The sequence below is a fragment of the Marmota marmota genome, unplaced genomic scaffold (genome assembly GCF_001458135.2).
Source record: "Marmota marmota marmota unplaced genomic scaffold, marMar, whole genome shotgun sequence".
NCBI lineage: Eukaryota > Metazoa > Chordata > Mammalia > Rodentia > Sciuridae > Marmota > Marmota marmota.
Genome location: NW_026000174.1, coordinates 15,911,613 through 15,933,780, shown reverse-complemented (window position 1 = coordinate 15,933,780; position 22,168 = coordinate 15,911,613). Strand labels below are relative to the sequence as shown.

The window sequence follows — 22,168 nt, the reverse complement described above, 5'->3', positions numbered from 1 at the left end:
AAAAAAAAAAAAAAAAAAAAAAAGAAAAGAAAAAAAAGAAAAACCCTTGGTCTGGTTACTTTGTCTTAATAGACTTCAAGCTCCTTAAGGGTGAGAATTGTTATTTGTTTATTATTGTATTTCTAGTGTAGAGCTCAATATATGTTTAGTTAACAGTTGAATGGATGTATGAATGGATAAAAGTGAAGAATGTCCTATAAATGAGGTGATATTTGAACTATCTTAAAGGTTGAATAGGAGTGAGCTAGACAGTAAAGGTGAGGAGAGAATTCTAGAGAGAGAAGCAGCAGCCAAAGAATTGAGTCATGTCAGAGAAGGAGAAGGTCAGTTTAGAATGATAAGTAGTGGTTCATTGTGGCTGAAGTAGAAGTCAGTTGGCTGACAGAGGTGAAATAAGGTAGCTGACTTGGGTTAGAGTACAAAGTACCTTGCATGTCATACTAAGGAGTTGGGATTTTAACCTGAAGGCAACAGAAAGTCATGAAAGTTTGTCAAAGTAGGATTCTAATGCAGTTAGATGTTTGTCTGATTCTGTTCTGGAAGATTAGAGTCCGAGAGATCACTTTGGAGCCCACTACAACAGTCCACAAGAGAACAAGGGTTTAAGCCTGAACTAAGACAGTGTGACAATGAAAAACTCAAGGGAGATTTCATAGGTGGTTATATATGATCAGCACACAAACAGTCCAGAATATAAAGGCTTTAGTGTTCATAAAGAATAGTTCTGTTCTGGGAGGGTTCTGGAGGAGGTGATGTCTAGTTTGGGTCTTTAAGGAAAGGTAAAGAAATTTAGGGTAGGGGCTGGGGATGTGGCTCAAACTGTAGGGTGCTCGCCTGGCATGTATGCGGCCCGGGTTCGATCCTCAGCACCACATACCAACAAAGATGTTGTGTCTGTTGAAAACTAAAAAAATAAATATTGAAATATTCTCTCTCTCTCTCTGTCTCTCTCTCTCTCTTTAAAAAAAAAAAAAAGAAAGAAAGAAAGAAAGAAATTTAGGGTATATGGAAGCTGGAGTACATACAGGAAAGAATAAGAGAAAAGGTTTCAGGAGGGAAGAAGCCAGAATGAGAAATAGAAATTTGACGGGATAGGAATTGAAGAACCAAAGAAGCAAACTTTATATGCTTTCATGTTTGAAAAGTTTAATTTAAAAAGCAACCTTGCTGGACTGAGGGCTGTGCTTTCTGGTGATGGTAGGTAGGGTAGGGGGGTGACAGCAGGCAGCATCATCAGCAGTTGTTACAACTAACATCTGCTTTCACTTTACTGCTCCAAGTGTGCTGCCCATGTCAGGCCTTAGATTTGGATAAGTATATCTGATGTCCCAGTTGATTAGGACCTTGGAGGTCTAAAAGATGAGGTAGTTCCACTTTGAAGTTATTTGCCTTGAATTCTTGGCAGAACTAAGGAGTAAGGGTTGGGGGAATGTGAATGAAAGGAGAATGGGGAACTACAAATGTGGATAACCTGTGAACCTTTGAACTTCGCTTGTTATTCTAATCACCCAGCAGACCACAGTATCTGTACCCTACCAGATTAAGACTGCTGGCCTGGTTGTTGTGTTATAGTCCTACCAGGTTTAGGAGCTAGCTAATTTCTCTTTTTGCTGGGGTTAACACAGCATTTTGTTTATGTGTCAGTAGTATCCTTATCATATTATGTTTAATTGTAGTCTTCCACCACTCTCTGGACTATGAATACATCAAGGGCAGAGGTTAGACTTACTCATCTCTAATGTTGTGAAATGAAGTCTCTAGCCCCTGGCTGTTAATTCTCTAATATGAAAGGATCAATTTATATTTGTGAAATGTCAGCTTACCTACCCAAGAGAGGTTTTCAGATTTAACAGACATTTAAAATCAGGGTGGGAGGCCATCCCCTGAGTGATGGAAAATTCTGTTGTGTGCATTATCACTTGGTAAGTTTTTAGTGATTTAATTTAGTAGCATCCAGTTATACCTCATCACACTAAAGGCATTTTGCTAAATTCTGTGGTCACTAAGGGAACTATGGTAGTTTCAAAGACCAAAATATTATAGCTGACTCTAAAGCTTTAGAGTTAGATAGATTTGGTGTGAATTATAGTATTTTAAATTAAGGGAACTTGAAAGTCATCTAAGCCAATCCTCTCATTTTATAGATGGAGAAACTGAGGCATAGGGATAAGTACCCTATTTATATAAATAAATAAATTAAATATACAAATTTTGGGGGGCGGTACCAGGGATTGAACCCAAGGGCACTTAACCACGGAGCCATATCCCCCCGCCCTTTTTTATTTTTTGTTTTGAGACTGAGTCTTATAAGTTGCTTAGGGCCTGGTTATGTTGCTGAGACTGGCCTTGAACTTATGATCCTTCTACCTCAGCCTCCTGAACTGCCGAGATTACAGGTGTGCTCCACCACACCTGGCTATACGTTTATTTTTGTTTATAATGTATATATAACATTTATATGTGTATAATATATATATTTCACATGAACGAATATATAATGTATGTAAATACTTATACAAAAATATATATAATATATAGTAAGTAAAGAGCTACACCAGATTAGAACTACAATTGTATTTCCTTTCACTGAGGATAGTTGTTACCCTGAGGCCATTTCTCAGAGGGAAAATGATAGTGAGTTAAAATCCAAGGAAGTAAGACATAACACATGGACTAAGTGTCACTATCCATCTTATTCAGTATTTTCTTCTGGTGCTGGTAAACTTTTGAGGAAAGCAGAGTATTGATATGTAGCAACAAAATAGCCTCCTTCTTTACTGTTCCTTTAGCCTCCTTTATTTTTGTACCTAAAACTTCTATATGAAATTATTTCATATATATTTTTTTACATGTCTATTATCTGCCTTCTGAATTAAAATGATGTTTTTTTTTTTAAGAGAGAGTGAGAGATGGAGGGAGAGAGAGAGAGAGAGAGAGAGATTTTTTTTTTTAATATTTATTTTTTAGTTTTCGGCGGACACAACATCTTTGTTTGTATGTGGTGCTGAGGATCGAACCCGGGCTGCACGCATGCCAGGCGAGCGCGCTACCGCTTGAGCCACATCCCCAGCCCCTGCCTTCTGAATTAAAAAAGCAAGTTTTATAAAGGAAAAATCTATTTTAAGCCTGTCTTATAATTGTTGGCTATCTTCAAGATTCCAGACACATGGTGTATTGCTTAACCTTTGACATTTGTTTTTTTTTTGTTTGGATTTTTTTGTGATCGGTCTGTTTTTTTTTGTTTGTTTTGTATTTGATCATTCATGAATGTATCTAAACCTTTCTTGAAATGCAGAATGCACACTATTTTTTGGGTGAGGGGATGACTGGGGATTGAACTCGGGCATTCAACCACTGAGCCACATCCCTAGCCCAATTTTGTATTTTATTTAGAGATAAGGTCTCACTGAGTTGCTTAGCGCCTTGCTATTGCTGAGGCTGGCTTTGAACTCTCAATCCTCCTGCCTTAGCTTCCCAAGCTGTTGGGATTACAGGTGTGTTCCACTGTGCCTGGCCAGAATGCACACTATTGTCAAATGATTTGTCAGATGACTCTGTATGGCTTATTTAAGTATATCTAAGATTACTTTTTTTGGTGGATTTAGTCAGTGTGAGATTTAGTGTGCGTTTAAATTTCATTCTTCATGATAGGCTCAGTAGAGACAAGAATCTCAGAAGCAGCAAAGCAATGTAACTTGGCAACACTTAATCCACAGTTATAGGTAGAAAGCAAGGCTGATTTATTCATTAGATATAGTAGGTGCAGTGACTAGAAGCCCACAAAAATGTTTTGATTCTTTTTAAATTAGAAGAAAAAGGTGAATGTAATCTGGCTTGGATTATACATTTTAATAGCAATGTAGTCATAAAACATATATTTTTAAAAACTTTTCTTTTAATGGAGGAAGGGGTCCACAAAGGGAAGAGTGCCCAGGTCCTGTAAAAGTTATAATGTGGCCTTGACACAGGACCTTGTGACAAGTAGTCACTGGCTGTTTGAAGCACTAATCCCTGACATTGGTTTCTCTCTTAAGGTCTATCCGTCTCCCTAACACTTCTCTAGACCTCAATCACCATGATCATTGATGCGTTATATCTGTGTTTTATATCACATTTGTGCCTTTTATAAAATGGAAACAATTGTGTTTCTTGTGCTGAGTAAATTCCTGATTTTTTTTTTTTTTTTAAAGCTTTTTATTTTCTGTCTTCTCAGGGGCAGGAAAAAGTTTGATTCATTTCTGTATCTCTGTGCTTAGCCTAACCTGCACTTTAGAATAGGAGTAACTAAACTGGGAATAAGTAAATGAATACATGTATCAAACCTCTTAGATAGCCTCAGAGGTCCTTTTCTGGAAGAAGAGTATTATAAACAGTTTTCCACCTATCTTTTAGTTTTTCTGAGTGTCTTCAGCAAAATTTAGAGAGCTACTGGAATACTAAAGAAGTGGAAAATAAGGGTGAGCATCTGTCTTAGAGAGTTAAAAGCCAATATAAAGAAACAGGCACAGAGAGGAAAGAATATTCTTTTTAACAAATCATGCCAAGACAATTGGATAGCTATATATAGAAGAGTGATGTTGAATCTCTGTTTCACACTATATGGAAAAATTAACTAAAAATGAATCAACAACCTAAATGGAAGAACTAAACCTATAAAACTCTTAGAAGAAAACAGATATAATCTTCATGACCAGGTTAGGCGGTAGTTTCTTATATATATCAAAATTATAAACAACAAAAGAAAAAAATGTAAATTGGACTTTATCAAGATTAAAAACTTCTGCTGGGGCTGGGGTTGTGGCTCAGTGGTAGAGCACTCGTCTAGCATGCATGAGGCACTGGGTTGGATACTCAGTACCACATAAATGTAAAATAAAGATATCGTGTCCACCTAAAGCTAAAAAACAAATATTAAAAAAAACTTTTGTGCTACAAAAGACATTAAAAAAGTGAAAAGATAACCTACATAATGGGAGAAAATATTTTCAAGTTGTCTATCAGATAAGGGATTTGTATCTAGAGCATAAAAATAACTTAAAATTCAACAGTAAAAAGATTATTGAAGGAAAAACAAAACCTGAATAGGCTTTTCTTCAAAGAAGACATACAGTGATCAATAAACATGAAAAGATGCTGAAGAGAAGCTACGGGTGAAGCTCAGTGGTAGAGCCATTCCCTAGCAAAACAGGTTTCATCCTCAGCACTGCAAAAAATAAAAAATTATACAGTTGAAAAGATTCTCATCATCATTAGCCATTTGGGATGAAAAAATCAAAATCACCTTGAGATATTATTTCACACCCATTTGGATGCCTTAATCAAAAAGAGTACAAATGGGTTTGGGATTGTAGCTCAGGGGTAGAGTGCTTGCCTAGGAGTGCGAGACACTGGGTTTGATCCTCATCACCATATAAAAATAAATAAATAAAAAGTATTGTACCCATCTGTAACTAAAAAAAATTAAAAAATTTTTTATAATAACTGACATATATTTAAATTTTTTTTGTTGTAAATGGACACAATACTTTTGTTTATTTTATTTTATTTGTTTATTTTTATGTGGTGCCAGGGAACAAACCTAGTGCCTCATGCATGCTAGGCAAGCACTCTACCACTGAGCCACAATGCCAGCCCCTTTTTAAAATTTTTTTAAAAGTACAAATATTAGCAAGGATGTGGAGAAATTGGAACTCACTGCTGGTGAGACTGTAAAATGGCCCAGCTGTCATGGAAAACAGTTTGACAGTTCCTCAAAAGATTAAGCATGGAGTTATCATCATATTACCCAGCAATTCTACTCCTAGGTATATACTCAAGAGGAAATAAACATGTGTTCACACAAAAGTGTACTGAAAATGTTCATAGCAATATTACTTATAATAGCCCAAAAGTTGATATATTCCCAATATCTATCAATTAATGAATGGATAAGCAAAATACAGTATATATCCACAATGGAATATTGTTTGGCAATAATAAGGAGTGACCCAGGACTTGAAGTTGTAGCTCAGTGTAGAGTATTTGCCTACACTGGGTGAGGCACTGGGTTCGAGCCTAAGCACCACATAGAAATAAATAAATAAAAGGTAAAATAAAGGTATTGTGTCCATCTACAACTAAAATATAAATTTTTAAAAAGGAAGTGAGTACAATATATGCTACAAAATGGATCAATCTTGAAAAAATTATGCCAAGCCACACAAAGTGGCAGGTGCTTGTAATCCCAGTGGCTGAGAGGCTGAGCAGGAGGTTAAAACCAGCCTCAGCAAGAGCAAGGTGCTAAGCAACTCAGTGAGAGCCTGTCTCTTAAAAAAATACAAAATAGAACTGGGGATGTGGTTCAGTAGTCAAGTGTCCCTGAGTTCAATCCCCAGTGTCCCCCCACCAAAAAAAATTATGCCAAGTTAAAGAAGCCAGCCACAAAAGACCATTATATATTCCCATTTATATAAATTGCTGGGGGTGAGGGAAGAATGGATAATGACTTCTAACTAGTATGTGGTTTCTTTTGGGGGGTAATTGTGGCATAATTCTGTGAATATACTAAAAGACCCTAGTATACTTTATTTTTTTAATTTTTATTTTTAAAATTTTTTTTAGATGTTGATGAACCTTTATTTTATTCATTTATTTACATGCAGTGCTGAGGATTGAACCCAGTGCCTCACACATGCTAGGCAGGCACTCTACCACTGAGCCACAACCTTAGCCCCCTAGTATACTTTAAATGGGTAAATTTTATGGTAGGTGAATTAGATCTCAGTAAAATTGTTTTTACCAAAAAGAGAATCAAGCCAGGTGCAGTGATGCACACCTGTAATCCCAACAGTTCAGAAGGCTGAGGCAGGAGGATCATAAGTTCAAAGCCAGCCTCAGCAACTTAGCAAGGCCCTAAGCAACTTATTGAGACCCTATCTCAAATAAATAATAAATAAGTAAACAAACAAACAAACAAACAAATAAATAGAATCAGGTGTACAGATGCAAAAGGCTATAGGTGCAATTTATGAATGTGAGTGCTGGGATGTAGTTGTAATGCTTTTTAAACTTTTAACATACTTATGTAATTCATAACTTATGTTATGAATTACTTCAGTATCTTATTAAAATAAAGATTCTGTCTCAGATTCTTAGATGGAGTCTGAGATTCTTTATTTTATAACAAGCTTCCACAGTGTTGTTGCTATTGGCTGTGGACCACAGATAGCAAGGTAGTATAGGATGTTGTGTTTTAAATGAATGAGATCAAAGAACCTTCCAGAAGCCAGGAGGAATAGATCAAAGTTTTGCAGGAGGGCAGAAAAGGGCTTAATGAACAAAGTAACCAGCCTATGTAAAGATGCAGAGATCACAGACTATTTTTGTAGAGGACAGGAAGACTAAAATTGTGGGGTACAGTGGTGAGTCACTAATCATTTGCACCTTAGAAGATATAGCTGCCAACTTCTGACCCTTTTTTATCTTTGCAAAATTTTCTCTTGCCCTCTGCCTGGCATTTTTGGTTTAACTTCTTTCAAATCTAGGCTTATGTAGATTGATATGACTAGGGGCTAGAAGTGAAATCCTAGGAGAGAAGTGATTGACTAGCAATAAAACATTCTATGTATAGGTCATAGTGTTGATTATGGACCCATCAATCAGTACTCTTGACCTGAGAACCTACCCAATTAGCTACTGAGTTCTAGACAAGGTGCCTTCAGACTGAGTTTAGTGCTTAGCCCCAAATGAATAAACTCCTTAATGAGAGAGAAAATAAAGATGTCTTTCCAGATGGTACAGGTTAATTATAGCTATAGTTAACTGCTTTCCTTGTTTTTCCACTTGAGTCAGAAGACTGGTTTGGGTGTAATTTAAAACCTTTTTGTTCTGGAGGTAAAATTAAAGCCAGATCATATATTACTCTTAACTTTTATACTACTTCACGAAGTGCTAATGATCCTCGAGTCCCAAGTATTACTATTCTGTACTTTACCAACATTCAGTTCCCTGCCTCTTCTAGTAATTTGTAAAAAAAATGCACACTGTCCTAAGAGGAAAGGCAGGGAAATCACTTGATCACCTTGAATGTATTTTCCTCACATCCTTCTGATGAAGTCAGAAGTCCTATTTTGTTTTCCAGGTGGAAAAACTGAGGCATAGACAGTAACTTGCTAAGTCTACTCTTTGACAGAGAGGTACCTCCATGCCTGGCCCAGTTTTCTGGATCTTATAGTTTTGCCTTCAATGGACATGTCTTGAGAATTTGAACATGTGCTTGTTTTGTCACATAGTTTTTAACATCATTTTTCTGACTGCTCTAGTGTTGGATGAATACTCCTTTCTCAGATGATTATTAGTTACTACCTTCCACCCTCATATTGTTAATTGAATCCAAGATAATGTACTACTGAGCTACATCACCAGCCCCACTTATTTGTTTGCTCTTTTGGGGGTTGAACCCAGGGCCTTGTGCACGGTAGGGAAGGGCCTTACCACTTAGCTATTCCTCAGCCTCTTTTATTTTGAGACAGGGTCTTGCTAAATTGCTAAGTCTGGCCTTGCAATTGTGATCTTCTTGCCTCAGCCTCCTGAGTCACTGGGATTACAGGTGTGTGCCACCTTGCCCAGCTAATTTATTTTTTAAGTGTTTGTTTACTCACCAATTTAAAACATCTCCAGGTGGTATATTGATTTATTAGCATACTTGCATACTTTATCATAAAGAATTTCGTTCAGTTCTACCAAGTATTCGTTGAATGCTTAATATATGCTTAGCTATGTGCTGTTCTCCTTGGTAGACACAGACATGGTGTAAAGTGTGTCTTGGCTCTGAGGCAGCTTCTGCATTTATATGCTGGGTACAAGTTAGACATAAACAGGGCCAGGGCCAGGATGAGGCAATCAAGGTGCTGGGTACAAACTTGAAGCAGTCACTTAAGGTCATAAAGTGTAGTGATAGTAACTGGAGTGGAAGCTTTCTTAAATTATGAGCCCTAGATTTCTTGCTTGACCCAGCTTGGTCCTAGACTTATGCTTTCTAAATGACCTAACTGCCGCTTATCTAAGATAATATAAGGATATGAATGTGTGTTAGAGAACAGTGTGCATAATAATCTAATGTGCATAATAATCATCTGGAGATTTTATTAAAAGGTAGCTTCTGATTTAGTAAGTTTAGAGTGGTGCCTGAGATTGTGCACTCAGATGATCTGAGTTTATGAGCTACATTTTGAGTAAAAAAGAGAAAATTCACTGATAGAAAAAAGCAGAGGACTGAATTCACTGAATCGAAACTTTTCTAGGAAAGGTGAAATCCAAGCTAGGTTCTCAAAGGATAACTTGGATTTGAATAGGAAAAAATGTAGCAGAAAGGCATTCCAAGCAGAAGAAGTATACAAAGGCCCAGAGACAGTATATGAGTCTCATAAGTAGATGAAACTTGTGCATTGATTTTTTTTTTCAAAGTTTGATTTTTCATTGTCTGCAGGTACCTCCCAGCAGAGCTTTTCCATATTTTGTATCCATTTGTCCCCTTTCATAGTATTTGACCTCTGTCTTTTTAGATGAAGGCCTGACTTAAGGTACCAAGTAAATTCTGTGAGGCAATTTGTGAAGTAGAAAAAGGAAGGAGGGTGGTTGACTTTATTACCCACATTGGTTCAGCAAAACCTTGGGATTATTTATTTATTTATTTTCCTTAGCTGGGACATGAAGAAGCCAGAAAGCATTCCTTAAATAGTGATGGGCATTCCCAGTACACAGACTTAAAGGATGGCTGGTAAACATGTGTTGACTTGAGTTGATAGTAGAATGGAGTTCTGTTTTATCTCAAATATTTTGCTTTCTTTGGTATTGGGGATTGAACTTGGGTGCTTAACCACTAAGCTACATCCCCAGGCTTTATTTATAATTTATTTAAAGAAGGGAGACAGGGGTCACGATGGATTGCTCAGGGCTTTACTAAATTGCTGAGACTGGCTTTGAACTTGCTTTTGTATAACTACAAGTAGAAGACTTGAGCCCTGAACTCAAAACTAGTGCCATGTTTTTTTTTGTTGTTGTTGTTTTTTGTTTTTTTTTTTGTGGTGGTGGTGGTTGGGGGGAGGTACTGGAGATTGAATCCAAGGGCACTTAACCATGGAACCACATCCCCAGCCATTTTTATTTTATATATATGAGACAGGGTTTCACTAATTTGCTTTGTGCCTCGCTGAGTTGCTGAGGCTGGCTTTGAACTCATGATCCTCCTGCCTTATCCTCCCAAACTGCTAGGATTACAGGTATACACCACTGCACCCAGTTAGTGCCATGATTTTTGATGGGGGTGATTTTTGTCCCCCAGGGAACATTTAATAATGTCTATAGACTGTTGTACTTATTGCACCTGGGGTGATGGTACTGGCAATGTATAGAACCTCTCCCCCAATAAAGAGTTAACCACTCTGAAATATCAGTAGTGACAAGTTTGAGAAAACTTGCTTTCAAAAGAGAAGACCCCAGAGAGAACCTGACCTTGGAGCTTAACCATACCACTAGTTAATAGTAGGGCAGAGACTAGAGCTCATTTTACCATGGTCTAATGTTCTGCCTGCAACCATGGTGCCATTTAGAACCATATGGCATTATATGACAGAATATTTTATGTAGCTTCATCTCTCACTAATTCTGACTTGCATTTTTTTCCCTAGTCATACTCAATTGTTAGTGTACTATACAATTTTATTCTTTAATGTCTATGTTATTTCTTTGGATGCAATATATTTCTCTCATTTCTACATCTAGATATTTCACATGTCTTCTAAGAAGCCTTCCCTAATCTATAATGCCCTAGATTCAGTTAAAAGCCACTTCTTCATTCTTCTATAGCTAGTCTTTATAATATAATAAAGAAATTTTCTGTTTATATATGTCTTCCTCATTAGGCTTGAGTGTTTGGTAATTAGGACTCTTTCGGACTCTTTCAGTCTTCTGCCCTCATTGCATAGTACAGAATATGTATGCATGCATCATACATTCAGTCAAGGATATAAGCCAAACTACAGTTAGAAAAGGGAGAAATCAGTGTGAAATAGTTTGGGGAAAAGCTTAATATAGAATGTGAGGCATGAAATTTTCCTTAGTATCTTGAAGGAATTGATGAGTGCATGAGCACCTTATATTAGGCAGGGATAGTACTAAGACAATAATGGGTTTTTCTGGTGATGTCTTTCTACAGGTCGATATGTCAGACCTCTCCCCTGAGGAGCAATGGAGGTAAGTGTCACATTGTGGGCTTCATGATTTGGTAACTGAAAGTTAATCCAACTAATAGAGTTGTATGACTAAAACTGTGGGAGGCAGTGGCTCAAGACTGGCAAGACAGGTCTTTTGGGATCTTTCTGGATCATTTCTGGGTAGCTCCCTCAGTCCTAGAGAGTAAGTGGATAATTGCACCAAACCCTCCATCTGAATTTGAATTCCATTTCCACTATGTGATCTTGTACAAGTTGCTTACCTTCTCACTGCCTAAGTTTGCCCCATTTGTAAAATGAGGATCCTAACAGTACTATCCTTTATAGAGTTGTGAACATTAATATATGTGAAATTCTTAGAATAGTATCTGGCATTTGGTGAGCTTCCAGTAAGTGTTACTTGTTTTGAAAATGATTGTCATCATTAACATCATCATCATTATCCATGATACCTGATGGAGAGCTCTGGTTGAGAAAATGGGAGTTATGTTTTCTCATTTTAGCTCTGCTACTAAGTTGCATTGGAACCAGAATGAGTCAAAAAATATCTTACTTTTATGATTTGTTGTTATTAAAGGAGTGTCAGGGTGCTGACCCCACAGATTTCACAGGACTGCTGACCAGTGAGCTGAAATCAACCAAGTAAAATTTATACTGAGGAAAAAAAAATCCCTTAATTTAGATTAAAATTATTATTTTTTTAAATTATTATTTTTTAAAATTAAAATTATTATTTTTTAAAAAATTATTATTTTTTTAAAAAAATTAATATTTTTCAGTTGTTGATAGACTTTATTTATTTGTATGTGGTGTTGAGAATCGAACCCAGTGAGTCACACATGCTAGGCAAGTGCTCTACCATTGAGCCCCAGCCCCTAGATTAAAATTATTGATTATAAAAAATATAGAATAGCAAAGGTACCAACTCATATGAGAAACCCAGCATGAGTTTTAGGTGACTTTAGGCTCAATATGCACCAATTTTGAACCACAGCTAACAAAATACTTTTAATAATTTGGAAGATGTTCATAAAAATGTGCTATCTCCCTTAAGGAAGGTGACAGTGCCATTGTGCTCTGCTTTGCAGGACACAAATGTTTTGTTCTAAGCAGTGCTTATTAAGAAGATCTTTAACTGGATCATGTCTAGAGGAAGGCAACCAGGATTAATAGTCTTCACATCCTATTACATGAATAGTGGCTGAAAGATCTAGAACTATTAGCCTAAAAGGGCACAGGAAAATTGAGGTAATAACAGGAGAGGCTTTTGTTGTTGTTTAAATGAAAACATAATAAATCTTTAAAGGGTGGTTGTTGGAAAAGAGGAGTAGTATGTTCTTTGTTTTCCATGATATAGAATTAGGCCCAATGTGTTTAAGCTGTAGGAAGGTAGATTTTTTTTTTTGTCTCAATTTTAGAAATATCTTTAATAATCAAGGTATATTGAGAAATAATAAGCTTTCTGTCACTGAAGTACTGGAATTTTATTCATTCATGAAAAAATATGAATACATACAAAGTGCCAGACCCTGCTAGTTCTAGAACAGACTAAATATTTAAAAATTTTTTCTTTTTTTAATTGTAGATGAACACAATATCTTTATTTATTTATTTTTATGTGGTGCTAAGGATCAAACCCAGTGCCTCACACATGCTACACAAGTGCTCTACCACTGAGCCACACACCCAGCCCTAGAATAGATTAACTTAAAGGCACATGTTCTCAATCAATGGAAGTATCCAAGCAAAGGTTGCAAAAATCATTTTTGCATTGTGCATGACTTTTCTAGTCTTTTCTACATCCTTTCTTTGATTTCATGTTATATACATCCATTTACTTGTGTTTTGTCTGAGAACAAGAAATTCATCGCTTGCTATCTTTATAACTCCACACAGCACTTAGGCTTTTTTTGTTTGTTTGTTTTAAGTATTTTCTACCCTCTTAGCTTAGCCTAGCCTCACAACAGCTCTGTGAGGCAGGCAGAAAAGATTTGGACTCCTTTTGACAGATGAAGAAATTGTGGTGGAGAGATGTAATGTTTCTTAGCCAGGGCTACATGGGTGAGTCTGAACCTAAGTTTCTGACTCCCAGTCCTATTCTTTTTCTGATAGGTTCTTCTACCCAGGGTAGAATCATGTTAGATGAACCCTTAGGTGCTAAGGCTGGCTGATTGACATTTGGCTGCCTACTCTGTCCACCACGTTTCCACCCCACTAACATTTTAAACATAGAATTTTGAAAGAACTACATGATGAATGCCACTCTAACCACCACCTAAAAAAGTTAACTTTTTGCTATATTTGCTGTATCATTTATCTACCCATAATTTATCCCACTGGATTCTTCTTCCGGTTAGTCTTTCACTGCCCTTAGGCATTCCATGAAGACATCATCTATATTGTCCTTTTCCCTCTCTCCCTAATACCTTGATATAAGGGAAATTTATATAAAATCTCCTGATTGTACGCTACATTTGGATTCCATTTTCTCTCTTAATTCCTCCCTCATTCCTCTGCCTTGACTGATTCTGACCCAGAGTGGTAGGAGTAACTATTCTTAGAGGAAGTTTTTGCCAGTATTGACCAAGGGAATTAACTTGCTACTAGTCCTCAAGACCAGAGAATGCCAACCTTAGAATAATAAAAAGTTTCTAACTATACTGTTCCTTGAGCCCTTGAGGAAGCGATTTACTTATGGATACTAATGATGCAGTCACTGTTGGATGAGTATAAAGTTAAAGCAGTCTAGATTTTCTAGGCTTTAACTGGTCTTAAAGAGTTCTTGCCCTGGCAAAAAATAAAAAATAAAATAAAAAAGGTTGGATGAATAAAGCAAGACTTTAACCTTAGACTCAGCACACATTTGCAATGTTACTCCTTTATTGGTGTCATAAATATCATCAACTAAGAATATGATACTTTATGGCTATAAACTCTGGGTTACTTTTTTCTGACATGTCAGAATAGAACTGAAATGGGCAGTGACACAGGCTTTTCCTGAGATCTCCTTCCTACTATAAGAAAGTTGTCAGCTGTTTCTACCTTGAGGGGCAGGCAACAGACTACCCACATCTAATCTCAACAGCTGAGCTTTGTTGTGGGGCCCATAGAACTTCTATTCTATTCTCTAATGTCTGTCATCTAGGATGTGTGTCCTTTTAGCCCGTAATTTGCATGGATTCCTTCACTTACAAGTCACAGGAGCGTGTTCTGAACTGTGAGCTGGTAGAATATCCCTAGGAAACACTGCTTCTTTACCTCCACATAATCCCTGACTTGGCTCACCCCATCTGTTTGGCTTTCAGGGTTGAGCACGCACGCATGCATGCCAAGCATCGTGGCCACGAAGCCATGCACGCTGAAATGGTCCTCATCCTCATCGCTACCTTGGTGGTGGCCCAGCTGCTCCTGGTGCAGTGGAAACAGAGGCACCCCCGCACCTACAATGTAAGCCACTTTGCCTCTCACTTCTTTGTTAATCATCAATAGACCCTTCCTAAGTATCCCACAGCCCAGCCTAACTCAGGCAGAGAAAAACAGTAACAGTGAACTTTATATATGAAATGGTGAATAGTTTATGGGGTATATGCATGTGTGCATATGTGTGTCTCTCTAAAAGGCAAGTGATTCAGTGGATGAAAACAAAGATAGAACATGAGACTACTTTCACTGCTAGAAAAGGTAGGTGCTTCCTTTTAAACATTGTGGGAGAGATTCATGAAGGAGGTATTCTTCAGAACTATTCAGTTGGAAGGAGGGAAGGTCACTTGACTTGGAAACCAAGCCTCTAATTAATCTTAAAAGTAGGATGTAGATCCCACTAATCTGTATACCAAAAAATAGCAAGCAAAAACAAAAATCCAGAAATGGAAAACATGAGGAAAAATATATGTAAGACATACATAAAACAAATAGTTAAGTGGAACAAATACTTCCTTATCAGTAATTAAAAATAAACATGATCCATTGATATGCTAGATATAGGAGATTCACCTTAGATATAAAAAGAAAGGAATTGAAAGTGAAAGAGTAGAAAAAAGATATTCCATGCAAATGATGACCAAAAGAAAGGTGGGGTTGTTATACTAATATCAGAGGAAGTAGACTTAAAAAAAAAGAAAAAGCTACAAGAGTCAAAGAAAAAGTATATATTGATAAAACTTCAATACACTGAGAAGATTTAGCAATTATAAATGTATGTGTACCTAATGAAGGAGCCTATGAGAAACAGAATTAAAGGGAGAAAGAGAGAGTTCTACAATAACAGTAGTGGACTTCAATACCTCACTTTCAGTATGGATAGAACAGCCAGATAGAACATCATTAAAGTAGCAGAGAACTTGAACAACACTGTAAACCAATAGGTGTGTACAGAATACTCCACCTAACAATGTATTCTTCTAATGTATTCACCTAACAATGTATTCTTCCCAAGTGTACTTTAGACATGCTCCAGGATAGATTGTATGTTAGGACAGAAGTACGTCTCAATAAATTTAGAAAGATTGAAATCATAGATTCAGTTACTCTACTTCAGAACTGGCTGGTAGTATACTGGATCCTTTTACAACTATTTTCTTAGAAGTTTTTAACCTTTTCAAGTATCACAACACCTTTTAACATTGAATTATAGCAGACAGGGCCTAGAGTTGTAGCTCGGTGGTAGAGTGCTTGCCTGGCACATGTGAGGCACTGGGTTCGATTCNCATCTTTGTTTGTATGTGGTGCTGAGGATCGAACCCGGGCCGCATGCATGCCAGGCAAGCGCGCTACCGCTTGAGCCATATCCCCAGCCCTAATTCATCTAATAGTCTATTAGAGTCAGTATGATCTTAAATGAAGACACTGAAACCTTGAGAGTTAAGGTGTGAAAAGAATATGAATAGGTTGAGCTAGAATTTGAACCCAGGTCTTCTGTTTCATATTTCAGATTTTCACCTGTTCTATATTTTGCTTCTGGAAGTGGTTTCTCAAGAAGAGAACCAAGAGATAGTCTGAAGCATAGAATGAAGAGAAGCCAAACTTTGCCCTTGATCCAGCATACGTTTTAGGCAACATTGGCCTGTAACTAACTCGGATGTTAGCATGTGCTATATATAGGGACATCTGTGCCTTCAGGTCACAATGTATGGAAGGCCCACATGACATTAAGGCTCTTAGAACTAGGTGCCATCCAGTAGACTAAGCCATTGGGAGGGGCTTCTGAACCTTCAGATCACAATGTATGGAATGGGCTTGACATCAAGGCTTTTAGAACTAGGTGCTGTCTGGTAGACTAAGCCACTGCAGGTGGGTCTTCATGTCTGGACCCTGCTGTGCTTCATATTGTCATCTGGGACAAGATCCTTGTTTCTTAATATGTGATTATTGTGCCTACTCTATAAAATGGGTATTACCAAGACTTAATCAATCAAGTCTGGAAAAATAGGAAAACTCATAAATCAAGTATGGAGTGTGAACTCTTGGCATTTCTGTGCTTGAATTTAAAAAATTTCTTAACTATATAGTGTTGGCTAATCTGCAGAGATTTTAAAAAACCTACACTGTAAAAAGTGAGGATACATATATATAATACAGTGGTTTTTGTTAGTTACTTTTTTTTTTTTTTTTTGGTAAGCTGTGGAATCCTTTCCTTAAACAGCATCCTAAAGAAAAACCCACTGTGGAAATAGTTAAGAGATGAGTTTTAGGTAACCCTAATTCCATTCTGAATGTATGGAATTTCTTCTGCTTCCCCATTGGAATTTCTATAGGGCTCATCAGACTGCTAATAGAAAGCCACTGATTAGTTCCTTCTTAATAGGAAATATGACTGCAATTTAATGAGTCCTATTGTACAAGGAATATGCATAGTCATATCATTTCTTAATGGCCACACACTGTAAACACTGAACTTCATTGGTGAGAGGATATGCCAACACTATAGAATATCATTCACTGTGAAACTTAAACCCATATGTTTAGAAAATAAGAAAAGGAAATCTGTAATATCCTGCTTTATGCTACTATTATACAATGATTTATGTTGGTTTTGTTAAAACTTGTGTATAATGAATATTTTTATTGCTTTAATTAATACTAACTTTGGAAGAAGAAAAATTGCCCAAGTGGCCTGTGTACAATGCCATCTACTATCCTTTTTCAAGCTTATCAGAAGTTGGAGCTGTTTTTTTTCTTAGAGGCAGTGTAAAATAAAGAAGTGCTACCATACCCGGTGGGTACCAATGCTTTTTGACTCACTGAGTATATTTCTTTATCATAGTTTTAAAAGCCAAGTAGTGTAGGGTGTGGTAGCCTGTAATCCCAGCAACTCAGGAGGGTAAGGTCGGAGGATTGCAAGTTTGAGGCCAGCCTTGGCAATTTAGTAAGATCCTGCCTCAAAAATTAACAAGAAAAAAAGGCAGTTTGGGTGGGGATACAGCTCAGTAGTAGAGTATCCCCTCTTAAATCCCCAGTACTGCCCCCCCCCAAAAAAAGAATTACATAATTCTGCAAGGTTTAAAAAGCAGAACACAAGGCTGGGCTTGTAGCTCAGTGGTAGAGCACTTGCCTAGGATGGGTGAAGCACTGGGTTCTATCCTTGGCACCACATTAAAAATAAATAAATAAATAAAGGTTAAATTCTTTAAAAAAAAAAAAAAAACATTTATTTTTTAGTTGTGGATGAACACAATACCTTTATTTTATTTTATTTCTTATGTGGTCCTGAGGATTGAACCCAGGGCCTCGCACGTGCTAGGCAAGCGCTCTACCACTGAGCCACAACTCCAGCCCACTGACCTCTCTAAAATAACATTGATATTGACATACATTTTTACCTTTATATTTTATGCTTTGGAAAGTAGGAAGTATATACTCCTCGCATACTTCCAATTTTTAGTTAAGTATTCACTGTTTATTATGACATGTAAATAGTACTTATGGCTGATATCAGGTGGTATGTTTTGGTTACATTTCTTTTCTTAAGATTCTTTTGGAATGGTTGACATAAAACTCTTGTTAGGGCTGGGGTTGTGGCTCAGTGGTAGCGCATTTGCCTGGCATGTGTGGGGTACTGGGTTCGATTCTCAGCACCATATACAAATAAAATAATAAAGGTCCATCAACAACTTAAAAAAAAAAAACTCTGTATATTAAGAATAAGCCTTTTGACATATATGTTGCTAGTATCTTTCTCCAGTTTGTCATTTGATTTTTTTTTTTAAAGTAGGATCAGTACTGAAATTTTTTAAAAAATCTTATTATTTTGATACGGGTAATTGAATCCACAGGCACTTAACCACTGAGCCACATCCCCAGCCCTTTTTATATTTTTTTAGAGACAGGCCCTCACCAAGTTGCTTAGAGCCTCACTAAGTTGCTGAGGTTGTCTTTGAACTTGCATTTCTCCTGCCTTAGCCTCCTGAGCTGCTGGGATTACAGGTATGTGCCACTGTGCTTGGCAGTACTGAAATTTTTAAAACTAGATTTATGAGCTGTCTTGTGAACTGAAGACTCTATTCTTTACCATTCTAGTTGAATGGTTCATCTTACTATTCCTAACTTTCCTTGTTGGTTCATCTAAAGCTAATGTCCATAGCTACCAGTTTGCAATTCCTGGAGACTCCTTACTCTCAGATCTGTTCTAGGTTAAAGGTGGGCTCTAAAGGAGAAGCAGAGCAGAAACATAGTTGGGACATGCCAGCTATGTAATTACATAAACATAATTAATAACATCATCTAGCATTTATTGATTGCATTATAATTTAGGGATTTTGCTATGACGTAGATAATATTTTTTGTTATTGAGTGGATCAAGAAACTGAGGCACAAAGACTTTAATTAAGTCTCACTCAGCCAGTGATTAGCAGAGTCAGAAATCACATCCCTTCCATCTGACACCAGTGCTGTCCCCACTTTTTCATATGTCTATTTATTTGTTCAAGCAACAGATATTCTTTGATTCTTTATAGACCCATGCTGGGGCTATGTTCAGTTAATGTTTTTCCTTTGTGAAGAAACTACTTTGAAAAACAGTTTAACGTCATCTAATAAAGCTTAATATTCCTATTCCGTATGGTCCAGTAGTTTAATTCCTAAGTAGGTATATCAAGAGAAAATTTTGCACATATATCCTAGGAGCATGTACTAAAAATTTCAGAGTAGCACTGTTTAAATTACAGATAGTAAAAATTTGGAAATGATCCAGTATCCATATATAGGTAAATGGATAAGTTCGTTATATTATTTTCATATAGTGGAATATCATATAACATATAAAACTTATAAAAATAACAATTAACTGCAGCTGTGAATAATGGTAAGTGTGAATTTTAGCATAATAAGATTGAGTGAAAGGACTGGAGATGTACTTCAGTGGTAGAATGCCTGCTGCTTAACATGAATAAAGCCCTGAGTTTAATCCCTAGCACCAAAACATAATTGAGTGAAATAAATAAGTCATGGAAGCTAAAAACAATGAAAACTAAATAGCATGTTTTAAAAATATGTATATGTATGATAAGACCATAGTTTAAAAAGCAAGGAAGTGGTAAACTTAAGATTCAGTATACTCCTAACTTCGTTTGAAAGGGAGATTGGATGATACAATGGAGAAGAGCACATAGAGAAGAGCCCATAGATAGATATGAGGAATTTTAGATGTTTCACTTCTTATTTTGGCTAGTAGCTTCAGTGTTTATCATATTAAAAGCAATTGACTTAAAAACGAAAGAAATCTTTTCACATGCTACAGCATTTCTGAACCTTGAAGATGCAAGAAGCCAGTAATAGATACATGAAGTATCTAAGATAATCAAACTGAGAAAACAGAAAGAGGAATGGGGCTGATGAGAGAAGGGGAAAACAGGGAACTATTGTTTAATGTTTCAGTGTTGCAAGATGAAAAAGTCTTAGAGATCTGTTACAGGACAGTGTGACTGTACTTAACACTACTGAACTGTATACTCAAAAATAATTTAAATGATCAGTTTTTTTACTTCAATTAGGAATAATTTTTTAAAATGAAAATGAAAGTAATCCATGTAGGGACTAAGGATGAGCATATTTATTAACCAATTATTTGAATAATTCCTTTCCTTCTCTACCAGAAGTTAAAAAAAATAAGGCAAGGGAAAACAAAAAAAAAAAAAGGGGGAAAACAAACAAAAACCTTGCCAAGACAGAGACTTCCTTATCAGGTATTGATACATGCCATAAGAATAGGCAAATAGACCTTCAGACAGAATGAGGATCTCAGAGACATAACTTTGTGTAATGGGAACTTTTTTTTTTTTTTTTTTTGTAGTGGGGATTGAACCCAGGGGCGCTTAACCATTGAGCCACATTCCCAGCTCTTTTTAATATTTTATTTAGGAACAGGGTCTCACTGATTTGGTTAGGGCCTTGCTAAATTGCTGAGGCTGGCTTTGAACTTGCTATTCTCCTGCCTCAGCCTCCCAAGCCACTGGGATTACAGGCATGTGCCATTGTGCCTGGCTGTAATGAGAACTTAATATACAATAAAGCATAACCACCTAGCAATGAAGAAATTAGGTTGTGTTGTGAAAACAAACTCACCACAAGGAGGAAAATTAAAACTAGGTTTGTACATAGTACTGAGTACAAAGGGGATTTAAGATAATTTAGGGCTAGGGATTGTAGCTCAGTGGTAGAGGGCTTGCCTAGCATGTAGGAAGCCCTGGGTTTGATCCCCAGAACCTCAAAATTAAAAAGTGGTTTCAAAAGCAAAAACATCTTCCTAAATATTTTTCATTTTCTCTTCTGGGACAAAAATAGTCACAGGTGAATGTATGAATTCAAACAAAGTACATTCATTGATGTGCACAGGCAATAGTATAAAGCTGACTAAAAGTATATGTGTGTGTGTGTGTTGTGGTGTTGGGGATCCAACGCAAGGCTTTGCACATGTGTCACTGAGCTACAGCCCCAGTCCAGAAGCAAATTTTATTATATATATAATAGTCCAGGAGGGTACCCTTTTTCTATAGAAATAGCAAATTGGGGCCGGAGGATAGCTCAATGGTAGAGTGCTTGCCTATCATTCATGTAGCTCTTGAGTTCAATCCCTAGCACCACATACACAAGAAGGAAAAGAAAAAAGTAAAGCTTATGAATTTAATAAAAAGAATTATAGGTAAGAAAGATTTGATAAATTTAAATACATTGAAATTAAGGATTTGAGACTAGGGATGTAGCTCATTGGTAAAGCACTTTGTTGAGTGTGTGTGAGGCCCTTCTTGATTCAGTTTCCAGTGTTGCAAAACAATAAAAAGGATCTTTTTGCCTGAATATCCCTACAAGTTCTCAGAATCCTGGACAGTGACTGAGAAAATATACCATGTAGGAAATGATGTCTGGTATTTTAAGAATTATACTAAGTTCTTCAAAAATCTAATCCTGTGTTTTTAAAAAGTTAAGGATTTTTGTTCCATAAAGGTTACCATACGCAAAGTTAACATAACCTAATGGAGAAGAGATTAGTAATGATTAATCCTGGCAGTAGAGTAATACCTAGACTATACAAAGGAACTCCTATGAATCAAGGAAAGATAGTAACTCCAACAGAAAATCTGGCAAAGGGTACAACAGAAAATGAGGAAATCCAAACGGCTATTAAGCCTGAGAAGAGATGCTTAAAGTTCTTAATAATTAGGAAATGCACATTAACATTAAAACAGTAATGAAGCTGGACATGGTGAAGCACCTCTCTAATTCCTTCTACTCAAGAGGCTGAAGCAGGAGGATCACAAAGTTCAAGGCCAGCCTTGGCATTTTTAGCAAGACCGTGTCTCAAAAAATAAAAAGGCTTGGGATGTAGCTCAGTGGTGAGTACTAGCCCAGCATGTGTGAGGTCCTGGGTTTGATTCCTCAGCACAATAAAAACAAACAGCAATGAGTTATTACTTTGCATCTATTAGACTGTCAGAAATTAAAAAAAAAAAAAAAAAAAAAAAAAA

At 36.7% G+C, this 22,168-nt stretch overlaps 1 protein-coding gene across 4 annotated transcripts in view; it reads left to right on the top strand.

Annotated features, from left to right (window-relative positions):
• Positions 1 to 22,168, top strand: part of Rnf121 (ring finger protein 121) — a 58,033-nt gene that overhangs the window by 11,490 nt on the left and 24,375 nt on the right. For 2 of the 4 annotated variants that reach the window (XM_048788141.1, XM_015477505.2), the window contains exons 2-3: positions 11,195 to 11,232; positions 14,516 to 14,657. In XM_048788141.1, coding sequence (XP_048644098.1) covers positions 11,195 to 11,232; positions 14,516 to 14,657 — 180 coding nt within the window. Of the gene's footprint in view, positions 1 to 11,194; positions 11,233 to 14,515; positions 14,658 to 22,168 lie in introns of those variants that run through there. The other 2 variants (XM_048788142.1, XM_048788143.1) reach the window with 2 other exon arrangements.